The following is a 13,692-nucleotide window of genomic DNA, read 5'->3' on the forward strand; positions in this document are numbered from 1 at the left end:
AGGAGCACCTGCCCGCAGGGGGCACCTAGAGGGAGAGGCCATGCTCTGCAGAAGATCCCTCTGCCTCCCAGAGCTTGTGGCAACCGGCCTCTCTGCCTCTTGCCCACCGGCTCCCTCGCCATCTCTTCTGCCCCTCAGGGCACAATAAAGATTTCCTGCACCCAAGTCATGTCTCCCTCCCTCCTTGTCCCCACTCGGGAAGACCCAAGGGTGCTTGTGCACTCCTGGGCCGGCTTGGCAAAGGCTCCTGAGTTGCTACGGGCAGGGGAGAGTGGGCAGTGTTGGGAGAGGGAGGCTGCAGGCATCAGGCAGGGCAGACAGAGTCTTTGGGTTGGGGTTGCAGGAGCTGGGGAACGGGCAGAGGGCAGCGCTGCTTTGCCTGGCCTTCTCAGTCCCGCAGCAGCACCAGGTCCTGGTGCTCTTTTGCTTTTGGTCCGTACCTTGTGTTCCGCAGCTCCTCCAGCTCCCCGTGTGAGTCCAGGGTGCCTCCCGGCTGTGCGGTTTCAGCCTCATCCACACTCAGCAGCAGGTCCTGCAGCCCAGAGTCCTCACACCAGCCCAGGCGGTTCCTCCGCAGCAGCTGCGGGCAGCACTAACCCTGGCAAATCTGAAAGTTTTAATATCCTTTAACTCTGGATTATCTACATTCTTCCTGTTACGGTTCTCATTTTATGCTAGCTGAGGTTATCTGTCATGGACCAATTCCAGAAAACTGGGGATTTTAAACTCAATGAAGAAGAGATTTATGCTGCTTGCCTCTCATTTTCGTTCTCATTCAAGTTCTACAGCAGAATACAACCCGATTTCTGCTTCCCCGCACCCCCACACACCTTTTAACACTCTTAAAGGCTGTGAAGCTCAGCTTTTGGTCTCAGGTTTCCAACCCCACCCCCAGCACACAAAAGCAGTTCTCAAGCCCTCCAGAGATCCCACTCCTTGTTATGGTAACAAGAACATTTAGAGCCAAATACCACATTTCCTTGGTCATTTAACTGAGCTCTGAGCTCAACCCTCAAGTCACATTACACATCCCATCACCTACGACACCTCAGGAAACAACCTCTTCAAAGAAAACGGTACAAAACTTGTCAACTCAAACTATTTTCTGCTCAGGAAAGAAATTCCTCCTCATCACTGGAAAACGTTCATTTCCCCGTAAGGAGGAACTGTGAGGTTTTCATTTAGTTGCAGAATCCAACAGAAAGCAAATCTGTGGATGCAACACGTTTTGACGTAACGGCATGAAGACATAAAAGTGTTTTCAAGCTCTTTTAAGATCACTTGGCACTGACAGAAAACTCCTGCAGTGCACCTAGTGAATAAAGGCCTGGAAAAGGAATAAAAAATTAACAGACACACTTAAAAACTGCACATAATAATAATAATATTCATTCTTTGTCATGACACTTGGACTGCTGAAGAACTCCAAGAATTTCTGCCCTGCACAAGACTGAATATTGCTTCAAGAGGAGGAATTAATGAAAAGCAGAGACTCTTGTGCAACACGGTGGGTTTTAATGGGAAAAAGCAGCAGAATTACAGAGGATCCCAGAGGAAAGAGGGGGTGCAGGTGTCGGGCTCTGGTACCAGCACCCTGCTCAGGACCCAGGACACAGCTGAGGTGCTGGGGGCAGGCAGGGGGTGCCAAGGCTCAGCCGTGCAGCCAGGGCACCCCCTGGCACAGGGGAGGGGGCTGCTGGGCACACGCAGCCTCCTCCTGTCCTCATGGCAGGGCAGCTGATGGCTGCTGCTGGTCCCCAGGGCTGTGCTCCATGTGCTCGTGGCCTGGGCCTTGCTGCAGGGCTCTGGACACCATCCTGGAGAGCTTCAGAAAGCCCCACAGCTCCCACGGCGGGACCTGCCCAACCTCTGGCCACCAGGGAGGTAGTAGCCCGTGCCACAGGAGGAGAAGCCAGAGCTGTAGGACCTCCCACCGTTGCCCAAGCCACCCAACCCCTGAGGGCCTCCATAGCTCAGGGAGCCCCCAGAGCCCGGCTCATCTCCATAACTCAGGGGGTGGCTGTAGCCAAGGGAGCCCCCGTAGCCTCCAGAGCTTCCCAAGCCACAGGAGCTCCCAAAGCCCCAGGAGCCCTCATAGCCAGAGGAGCTCCCCAAACCCAGGGAGTTCCCATAGTCCCCCAAACCAAAGGAGCCCCCGTATCCCCTGGAGCCCCTAGAGCCAGATAAGCCCCCTAAACCAAGGGAACCCCCATATCCCCTGGAGCCCCCATAGCCAGATAAGCCCCCTAAACCATAGGAGCCCCCATATCCCCTGGAGCCCCCATAGCCAGATAAGCCCCCTAAACCATAGGAGCCCCCATATCCAGATAAACCCCCTAAACCAAAGGAACCCCCATATCCCCTGGAGCCCCTAGAGCCAGTTAAACCCCCCAGGCCCAGGGAGCTCCCGTAGCCCCAGGAGCCTTCATAGCCAGAGGAGCTCCCCAAACCCAGGGAGTTCCCATAGCCCCCCAAACCAAAGGAGCCCCCGTATCCCCTGGAGCCCCTATAGCCAGATAAGCCCCCTAAACCAAGGGAACCCCCATATCCCCTGGAGCCCCCATAGCCAGATAAGCCGGCTAAACCAAAGGAGCCCCCATATCCCCTGGAGCCTCCAGAGCCAGATAAACCCCCCAGGCCCAGGGAGCTCCCATAGCCCCAGGAGCCCTCATAGCCAGAGGAGCTCCCTAAACCCAGGGAGTTCTCGTAGCCCCCTAAACCAAAGGAACCCCCGTATCCCCTAGAGCCCCCATAACCAGAGAAGCCCCCCAGGCCCATGGAGCTCCTATAGCCCCGGGAGCCCCCATAACCAGAGAAGCCCCCCAGACCCAGGGAGCTCCCATAGCCCCGGGAGCCCCCATAACCAGAGAAGCCCCCCAAGCCCAGGGAGCTCCCATAGCCCCCGAGACCAAAGGAGCCCACAGAATTCCTTGACCTCCCATAGCCCAAGGAGCCCCCGTAGCCCAGGGGGCCCTCATAGCCCTGGGAGCTTGGGGAGCTGAAGGAGCTCCCCAGCCAGGCTGGGCCTGAGGATCCCACAACGCTCTCCTGAGGGCAGGAGCTGAGGATGGGGCCTGGCACTGTCAGCACCACCGGCGGGGGGAAGATGATGGCTCTGGAGTCGGGGCACTGCTGCACACACGGCTCGTTGGAGCTCTGGGCAATGGGCTGAGGGCAGCTCACCCCGCTGGGTCTGCAGGCCTCACTGGAGCAAGACATCCTTCTTCTGAGGGCTGGGAAGCTGCAAGGGAAGCAGTGAGGAGTTTCAAAGTAAACTAACAACTCCTAGAGCTGAGCTAGGAACAGATGAACCAAGAGTATTAGGCAATTACTGTGTCTGATATATCAGAAGTTAACAGGGCAACAGATGAATTTATACATGCTAATAAATAAAACCTATTCTTGTATCAACTCAGCCTTTATCCTTTCTTTCATCTCATCCGGATCACTTTTGGAAATAATTTTACGTGAAAGAAAAAATCTGTAATGGAGAAATTAGATCTTTCTGTAGCTATTTGCCTCACGAGGATGCACTCACCAAGCATAAGAACCAGCAGAAAAGAAATCAACAACTGTACAGATTCATTCAGATTTTATGAGGTGAAAACAATCCCAAGTATGCCCAGCGCTTGGAGATCTATTTCCTGTCCTAATGCAGTGACTCCTGCTGCTGCATGTGGATGAAGACACATTTTTCAGAAGGAAACAAAGGATACAGGTCTGTAAAAACATCTACTGGAATCATCCATGTGACAAAGGAAAGTTAGAGGAAATGCCAACAGTAGTAGAAGGAAATGACACTCACCTTGTTCGCCACAGAGACTGAGACAAGAGAAGTGGATAGAAGGGCTGTGGGTGACATGAGCTTTTATACCCTTCTTGAAGTCACCCTTTGTGCCTCTGGTCCTAATCTGTTACAAAACAAACCTGATAGTGGGAGCTTTAATTTTGCCACCTCAGCACCGTCCCTCCCAAATATTAGTGTAGGTGTGATACAACTGCTGACAACAACAGTTACCAGTGATTGTCATTGTAGGGGGTTTGGGGAACCTGCAGCTGAAGGACTGCCATGAAGCCATGGACTGAAAGCTAGACCATCATGTTAGTCCCATTTTAATGTCTGAGGTAATATTTCCATGGTGTGGAGCCCTTTTTGGCACCACATACACTAAACCTGGTGAAGATCATCCATCATGAGCTAGAAATTTGACTTTGAGAGGCCACAAGTTCTTGCCATTGGCTGGGGCTCTGTAAACCATGGAATGGTTTGGGATGGAAGGGACCTTCAAGAACATCTAGTTCCAACCACCCTGCATGGGCAGGTAACAGAAGATTAGATTTTAGTAGGACAAGTCTGTGGCAAATCTGTTGGGATTTTTTTTTCCTAATTTTACAACCTTGCAAAAGAGAATTACCTCTAAATGGGAAGATAACTTTGCCTTTGAGGTGTCATCAGAATTTGTTGATGATACTGTCAGGCACCTGGAAGATAATGACTTTAAGCTCTTTCACAAATACTCTTTGATACTTCGTGCTTGCAATTTCTGTTATTATCATATTAAATGAAGAAGGGCAGGATTGAGAAGCTCCCTTGTTATGAAACAGCATCATTTAAAAATATGCCAATCAATGTCACTCCTTTTGATTCCTTAACCAGACTATGGTTTATATCTCAAATTCTTGTGATGATTTGGTTTCCATTCATGGTATCCAGGTTTTTATTTTGTTAATAGTAATATATTTGGGGAGATTATTACGTGTCCATAATATGGACTATAGATATAAGTTCATCTTCCTTTAGAAGCCAGTATTTTGGTAACATTCCTGAAGTGTTTATTGCATTAAATTCTAAGTGGGGAAGAGGGTGGGGAAAGCCCCATTTAAAATGATCTGAATATTCAGATTGAATTGGTTATCATAGAATCATAGAATTCCAGACTGGTTGGAAGGGACCTTAAAGATCATCCAGACCCAATCCCCTGCATGGGCAGGGACACCTCCCACCAGCCCAGGCTGCTCCAAGCCCCATCCAACCTGCCCTTCAACACTGCCAGGGATGGGGCAGCCACAGCTTCCCTGGGCAACCTGGCCAGGGTCTCCCCACCCTCACAGGGAAGAATTTCCTTCCAATGTCCAAGCTCAGTTTCTCTCTTCCAGGTGTCCCTGCCCATGCAGGGTGTGGGACTGGGTGATCTTTAAGGTCCCTTCCAATCCAAACCAGTCTGTGATTTTATGACTCCTCTCTGACCACCTTTTCCAGGGACTTTCACAGATGTTTTCCTCTTACCTGACTGCTATGAACACTCTTCATATTGCACTTACTTTCTTCCTTGTATTTCAGATATTCCTCTGTCCCACAGACATGTCCTTCTCTGACCCGTGTCTTCCCACCTCCTGTGGCCCAACCCCTCTGGCCAACAGCTGCAACGAGACCCGGGCAACCTGTCCCAGGGTCTCCCACCCTCACACTCCAGAATTCCCTCCTCATCTCCAACCTCCATCTCCCTCTCCCAGTTTTCATCCATCCCCCGTGTCCTGTCTCTACAAACCCTTGTCACAAGTCCCTCCTTCTCTGTCCATGTTCTGAAAAACAAAGGGGTTCAAACTGATGCCCTGCAACCTCTTAGAGCCTCCAGGCCACTTGTTGTCACCTCCAAATGACAATTAGACACAAAGCTCCTCCTGATGACCCAGAGCTCTTCCTTCACACATGGCTGAACTGCTGCTCTTGCCCAACCTTTGGGTGCCTGATTAATGGTACAAAGCTGAATTTTAGTGGGTACTTTACAGATTCTTATCACACTCGGGAGGATCTGAAACCTTCTCAAGTGTCTCTGGAGGTGGTAAATACAACAATGGAATCCACGCTGTCATTAATGAGTAATTACTGCTATTTCATCTGCAAATACAGATGTTAAACCCCTGTTTCTATACCTTAAAAATCTCTACTTTTTATTCAGTTTGCATGTGTTTTAATAGTATTCACTTAAAAGACAGATAAAAAACAAAACACTCACTTGAAATTAAAAACATCCAATTTAAAAATAAAAATTAAATAACCTATTTTAAAATAACATATTTTAAAATATAATACAAAATCAAACTAAATAAAATAAATGTAAACAAAAAATAGAAATAGAAACCAAACCAAAGTAAAACAAACTTAAATAAACATAAAACAAAATAAAATACATAAGGTAAAATAAAACAAAATAAAATATAAAGCAAAATTTAAAACCTAAATAAATAAAATAAAATAATAAAATGTAAGAATAAAGTATAAAATAATAAAATATAAAATAAAACTAAACAATAAATAAGAAAAATAAAATAAGAAAAATAAAATCTAAAATTAAAATAAAATATAGAAAATAAAATGTAAAATTAAAAATAAAAAAATTAAATTAAATTAAATCAAATTAAACTAAATTAAAATAAGCAGCTGCCAGAGGGCTGGGTACCTGGAAGTTCCCATCACTCACCAGCCCCATGTGCAGGTGGTGCTGACACGATGTCACACCTGTTTGGTGGGAGTGGCACTGCACTGCAAGCAGAATTAAACCCCTCCATGCCAAGGCTCTTTCGGCACAAGGTGGGACCTGAGGCACGAGGGGTGTTTCAGAACTGTAAGCAGTTTGAGAGGTGTATAAAAGTGTCTGCTCTCCGAGCCTCCCTACCCACAGCTCCTGCCTCATCCTCCTTGGTGAACAGGGTAAGTCTGGTTGGGCTCAACCTCTGTCCTCCTTGAGCTTTGTTCTGCTGGTGCTCAGCGCCAAATGGTGCTGTGGCTCGGCAGGTGAGAAAACCGTGGTGTTATCCTGAGAACAAAATGGGACATTTTACTATGCAGTTTGAATAATCATTTTCCAGGCTTTTTTGTTCCAGGTCAGGATCTTCAGGTACCATTAAATATCAGACTGGTCATACCAGCATCTGCCCCATAAGGGCAAATATTCCTGGCTGGAAGTGGAGTACACCTGGGGAAGCACTAGGAGACTACAGAAGGAGGTGGCTCTGACACTTCTCACCTTACTTAACCAAACTTCAGTTTCTTCCAGGTGATCTTAGTAAATTAGACTTATCATGCTACAAGTCAGAGCAGTGAGACCAAGGGTGGGATTCACCACAGGTGACACTAGATGTCTGCATCTGTGCATGACATCCAGGGGATCCTGACAGGAAACAGAGTCTGGAATGGGATTTATGTGCCTAGATGGAGGTCTCCTTCATCAGGTCAGGACCTCTGGGCTGTCACGATTTCAACCGACATTAAGCAGGTGAAAATTTTTGCATCCAATACCTACTTCTTACTTACCTTGCAGCTTCCCAGCCCTCAGAAGAAGGATGTCTTGCTCCAGTGAGGCCTGCAGACCCAGCGGGGTGAGCTGCCCTCAGCCCATTGCCCAGAGCTCCAACGAGCCGTGTGTGCAGCAGTGCCCCGACTCCAGAGCCATCATCTTCCCCCCGCCGGTGGTGCTGACAGTGCCAGGCCCCATCCTCAGCTCCTGCCCTCAGGAGAGCGTTGTGGGATCCTCAGGCCCAGCCTGGCTGGGGAGCTCCTTCAGCTCCCCAAGCTCCCAGGGCTATGAGGGCCCCCTGGGCTACGGGGGCTCCTTGGGCTATGGGAGGTCAAGGAATTCTGTGGGCTCCTTTGGTCTCGGGGGCTATGGGAGCTCCCTGGGCTTGGGGGGCTTCTCTGGTTATGGGGGCTCCAGGGGATATGGGAGCTCCCTGGGTCTGGGGGGCTTCTCTGGTTATGGGGGCTCTAGGGGATACGGGGGTTCCTTTGGTTTAGGCGGCTACGGGAGCTCCCTGGGCCTGGGAAGTTTATCTGGCTCTGGGGGCTCCCGGGGATATGGGGGCTCCTATGGTTTAGGGGGCTTATCTGGCTATAGGGGCTCCAGGGGATACGGGGGCTCCTTTGGTTTGGGGGACTATGGGAACTCCCTGGGTTTGGGGAGCTCCTCTGGCTATGAGGGCTCCTGGGGCTTGGGAAGCTCTGGAGGCTACGGGGGCTCCCTTGGCTACAGCCACCCCCTGAGTTATGGAGATGAGCCAGGCTCTGGGGGCTCCCTGAGCTATGGAGGCCCTCAGGGGTTGGGTGGCTTGGGCAACGGTGGGAGGTCCTACAGCTCTGGCTTCTCCTCCTGTGGCACGGGCTACTACCTCCCTGGTGGCCAGAGGTGGGGCAGGTCCCGCCGTGGGAGCTGTGGGGCTTTCTGAAGCTCTCCAGGATGGTGTCCAGAGCCCTGCAGCAAGGCCCAGGCCACGAGCACATGGAGCACAGCCCTGGGGACCAGCAGCAGCCATCAGCTGCCCTGCCATGAGGACAGGAGGAGGCTGCATGTGCCCAGCAGCCCCCTCCCCTGTGCCAGGGGGTGCCCTGGCTGCACGGCTGAGCCTTGGCACCCCCTGCCTGCCCCCAGCACCTCAGCTGTGTCCTGGGTCCTGAGCAGGGTGCTGGTACCAGAGCCCGACCCCTGCACCCCCTCTTTCCTCTGGGATCCTCTGTAATTCTGCTGCTCTTTCCCATTAAAACCCACCGTGTTGCACAAGAGTCTCTCTCTGCGTTTCATTCACCTTTTCGACTCCTCCTGGACCAAAACTCCCCAGTTATCAAACCATCTTGCCCTCCTCAATCTCTCCTTAAAACGCGGAATGAAACTTTAATTGGCTTTCTGAAGGCACCGGCATCATTATGCTAATGAGCGTTTGTTTAGCAATTTAGGAGTCATTATCTTCTCCGAGGTTCAGAACAACCGACTTAATTATTATTGCTCCGAGGATTCCTGGTGACACCCCAAGGCCCCCAAATCACCGCGTCATTTAGCAACCAGTTACCACGTCATTGCAGCATCCCTAAACCAGCAAACCCCCAGGGGAAGACTCATTCATGACTTCTGCTGTAATTTGTTGCTTTTCAGATGTTCATGATATTTCCTGCTTTTTTTTTTGTTAATGGCAAAGCCTCCTTCAACACCTAAAACATGAAAATCCAGAAATAGCACCCGAGGTTGGTAGGATTTTATGAGCTCTAAGGAACTGGGATAAAAAGTGATTGAATTTTATGTTGCCTGTAAAACAACATTAGCTTCTTCACCTCTTTTCCCTCATGGACAACAAGGAATTATTTCTTATTGAACTTTAAAAAAGAGTGACTAAAAGAAAATACACCAGATCAAAAAAAGGGGCGTTACTTTGTTGTAACAAAGTGTAATTGTTTCCATTACCTGTGTTTATCTTCTTACTAATTAGTATGATTTAAATGAAGATTTGGCTGGCACTGACAATTTATGCACAGGCAAGTTTCTCCCAGAGAAGGTTCCAAAAAGGAAGAGGAAGAACATTTTATGATGGAAGACACAGTATGATGCATGAGGAAGACACAGTCTGATGCACCATAAATTTAATGAGAAGTGGAATTTAAAAAACAAACCAAACAAACAGCAGAAGAAAGCAGCAGGGTTTAATGTGGATCAAACTGATCATCCATCTCAAGGCAATGCTTTGCAGCTGGACACCCAACTCCTAGATGCAACAATTCAAGATACATGGAGCAGGGAAAGAATCAGGAATGCCAGGCTCCTGCAGCCCCAGTTGCTCAGGGAAAGCTGAAGGTGGTCAGCAAGCTCATGGCCATCAACCCAGTTCTGCATCCAGATCACACTTTTCAACTTCTGGTTTTTCTTTGGGGTTTTTCCCCAAGGCTTTATCACGGCCCACAGCGGTTGTAACGACGGTAGGACCTCCCATAAAGGCCACCTAGACCTGAATATCCAAGATTCCCAAGTCCCAAGGAGTTTCCAGAGGAGATAGGGACCCCTCCAGCACTGAGGACATCTCCTACAGCTGCAGAGGCTGAGGATCCCACGGTGGTGTTTTGTGGGAAGGAGCTGAGGATGGGGCCAGGCAGGGTCACCACTACAGGAGAAGGTTGGATCACATATGTGGAGTCCTGGCACTGCCTGACACAGGGCTCGTTGCAGCTGTTGGCCAGAGGGGTTGGGCCACAGGAGGTGGGAGGACATGGGTCATAGCAGGACATGGCTGTGGGGTGGAACTAAGCCTGAAACACAGGGAGGGAGGAAAGGAAATAAAAGAAAGAAGCTTTAATTATGGTCACATAATTAAGCAGCTGTGATGATGTGCAGGAGACTAACTAGAGACTGTGTGGACAGTGGGAGAAAGTGTTTGACAGAGAATGACAGACTGCTTTGGGTTGGAAGGAACCTTAAAGATCATCTAGATCCAACCCCCTGCATGGGCAGGGACACCTCCCACCAGCCCAGGCTGCTCCAAGCCCCATCCAACCTGCCCTTCAACACTGCCAGGGATGGGGCAGCCACAGCTTCCCTGGGCAACCTGGGCCAGGATCTCACCGCCCTCATGCTCAAGAATTTCCTCCTCATATACAAACTAAATCTACCTGGTCTTAGGTCAAAACCAGACTTCAGTGAAACCCAAATTTCTTTCTGCTTAAGGGGCAGCTCCACCTGCTCCTGAGCAGTCTTCCATAGCTCATTTCCCTCAACACTCCTCCAGGAGACGTGCAGCCCTGCATAAGTTGGGAAGCAAAGGACAAGACTTGTCACCTCCTGTTTTTCCTAGGAAAAACTTCACCCCAGAACAGAGGGAAGAAGAAAAGAAATCCTTCAGGGGGTAGAAGTGAAGAGCATGACCTGACAATGAGACACTCACCCTTGAAAGGGAGCTGTTGTCCCCACCACAGGTGGGCTTGTCCCTTAAGCAATAGAAGAACAAATATTCTGCCTAAGTCTTGTTTAATCACCCCCTTTTCTTTGTCCTTGTTTCCATCAGTCCCCCAGAGCACGCAGCTTTCTGCCCCTTTCTGAAGGGGGAGGAAGAGGATTTTGAGGGTGTCCCGAATCATTTGATGAAAAACCAGAACAGGCAGAACCCTTACTAGTGGCATTTTAATAAAAAGTTACTGAGGTGCTGCAATACAAATATGTTCAGAGCATTTTAGAACGATAAAATTCAGATTTCTGGTCCCAAAGTGCTTAGGAACAGAGGAGAATTATTTTCTTGGTGTTCTGGTGCAAGGAGGAATATACTTCCAAGATTACTCAGCAAACTTTTGAAAATTAGACCCCAGTTCCTTATCTATCTGTAGAAAAAGTTCCAAGAAAGCCAAAATTCTCCATATATTTCTCATTGCTGAGCAATTCACCTGCAGAGATTTAAAACTCTCAGAATAGAAGGATTCAGTGACACAAATGAAAAATGAGGCTGAAATTCTGTGTCCAAAAATTGCTACTCCTCAAAGCAGCTGCCCTTCCCTCTGCATGGAGAAGAGAATTTTGGACATAACACCCTCTGAAAGAACAAGAAGTGACTATTTTTTACTCTGAATTGAACTAGAGGGGTGCCAAATTCCTCTCAAGCAGCCAGACAGCCACATAAATACAGGAAAAAATAGTGACCTCTATCCAAAAATTGCCACCCCCCAGAGCAGCTACTTTCTAAAGAGCTACTTGCAGGTTCCTCCCCCCAACACTGAAAAAGAACATCAACCTTAGGCTGCTGTAGACAAGACAAATATAAAAGAAACCTCAGCAACAATTCAGGCCACGGGAAGGGAGTAAGAAGGTTCAACTTACCCTTTTCAGCAGGAACGAAGCAGAAAGGGTAGGTGGCAGCAGCTCTGCCTGTGCTGGCTTTTATAGCGTGTCCTGGAGTGCCTGAGGACCTGCAAAGTCCATTAGCATGGAGCTAATTAGCAACCAATTGCTAAAGACTCCTTGTATGCAAAATACCCCCAGCTGGTGATTTCCAGTTTCCTCACTCTTTGTATTGATGGCCTTGATCTCATTTCCTCACTATCATCTAAACATTCCTCTGTAGAGGTTTCTTTTATCTTCACATCTTATAAACCCAGTTGATTCCCAGTCAGATCAACTGATTCATCCCAGTTCCTAAAGAAATTCTTTTGCATCCTAAGGACAATACATGCAATATATGTCATTTGACACAGATGGATGCACGTGTTAAGAGGGACCCATGTGAAGTCCCCTGTGAAATTCCCCTTTGCACGCAGAGCCTGAATTTGGACACATCTCCCTCTGAAAAAAACCCAAAATTACCATTTCTCCCTCTGAACTGGACTGTAGGGTTGACAAATTCCTCTCAGAAAGCCACACAAACACAAGGGGGAGGAAACAATTGTTATAGAAAGTACTTTGCAAGGTTGATGACACTTTACCAGTCTCAAAGGTACTTAGTGGAAAAAAATGATTATTTGAGGGAAAATATTGTCTTACTTTCTTGACTCAGGAGACAGGATGAAAGAGCATCACAAGTCTGGTCTATTCCTTTAATATTCAACTGCTCCATTTCCATGAAGGAATTCGAGACACAGCTCTTCAATTTGGGATCTGAATGTCCAAGTCCTTCATCTCAGAAGTCTGCAGCTTCAGCTTTCTTCTTACATCAAACTCCAGGGGAACAATTCAGGGCAAATTGAGGCTGTGTGTGAATTTTGGGCTCCTCAGACACTGGGATTCCAAGTCCTGCACAAGCTCAGCTGGGGTCATTAAAGACGCCAAAGAGTTTTACATTTGCCATGAAATTAGTATTTTCCCTTCCTGTATCTTGCAGTATCATTTAAAATCACACACCAAATTAATGGCAGCAACTCACAGAAGTTTCTAATCTTGCTCTTTTTCACCTCTTTTGAAAGCAAATCACTTTGCATGGGCTGAAAGGACATTGCAGTGGGCAACAATTCAATTTCTTTTTCAAAGACAATTTCTAGATGAAAAAGTAATTGCATGTGATTCCTGAGCAGACTTTAGGGCAGGGATCAGCATTCCAATCTCTCCTCTCCTAATGTTTGAATCCCTTAGCTAGAGACATGCAAATTATCTCTGAGCTGTGAGTGTCTTCGTGGAGATCTCCTGGGAAATAAATGCAGACTTTGGAAGAACAAAGGTCTTCAAAGTTCACATTTTCCCAATGGCTCAGACAGGCAAATAAAGCAGTGTCAGAAAATGTGAGGGGAGGTGACGTTATCTGAACACAATCAGCCTTCAACATTGGTGACCAGGATTACTAATGAATTTCACAAACTTCTTCCCATTATCATAGAATTTTGGAATGGTTTGGGTTGGAGGGATGTTAAAGATCATCTAGATCCAAACCCTGCGTGGCCTCCTCTGGACTTTCTCCAGGAGCTCCATGTCCTGGTTATGTTTTATGCAGTATCAAAAACTGGAGCCCTTCCATTTTTTACTTAAAACACAAATAACTATTTGCTCACAATCACGTTAAAAATCCCATTCCACTCATCAATCACTGGATGTCCTGGGGTGTGTGATGACCCCCATCTGCAACATTAATGACTGAAGCTCTCCTGTCCCTTGGGATTTACCAGACTTTCCCCAAGGCACCCACACAGAGACACATCCAAATGTTAGAAACCATTTTCCTTTATCCCAATAACTACCTATTGACTGAAGAGAGAGGTGTGGTTTTAAAAGCAAACTCATCAAAAGATGCAGTGATGATCAACAGGATCACATGTCCTCTCCTGAAGGTGGTCATGTGTGGAGTTAGCCTGGCTGACTCCATCTCTTCATCCCAAGAGCTGAAAGCTTTGGGATATTGCTCATTGGAATATTGCAAAGGGAAATGATCCTAAATCTCCCAGTGACTTATCAGGGGTGAAATGGC

General features: G+C 48.0%; 1 protein-coding gene across 1 annotated transcript; it reads left to right on the forward strand.

Annotated features, from left to right (window-relative positions):
- The first annotated feature begins 7,344 nt into the window (after positions 1-7,344).
- On the forward strand, positions 7,345-8,223 carry LOC127394921 (uncharacterized). Its single transcript, XM_051641228.1, has one exon. The coding sequence runs from the start codon at positions 7,345-7,347 to the stop codon at positions 8,221-8,223; it is 879 nt and encodes a 292-aa protein (XP_051497188.1).
- The last annotated feature ends 5,469 nt before the right edge of the window (positions 8,224-13,692 follow it).

The sequence above is a fragment of the Apus apus genome, chromosome 27, assembly GCF_020740795.1.
Source record: "Apus apus isolate bApuApu2 chromosome 27, bApuApu2.pri.cur, whole genome shotgun sequence".
NCBI lineage: Eukaryota > Metazoa > Chordata > Aves > Apodiformes > Apodidae > Apus > Apus apus.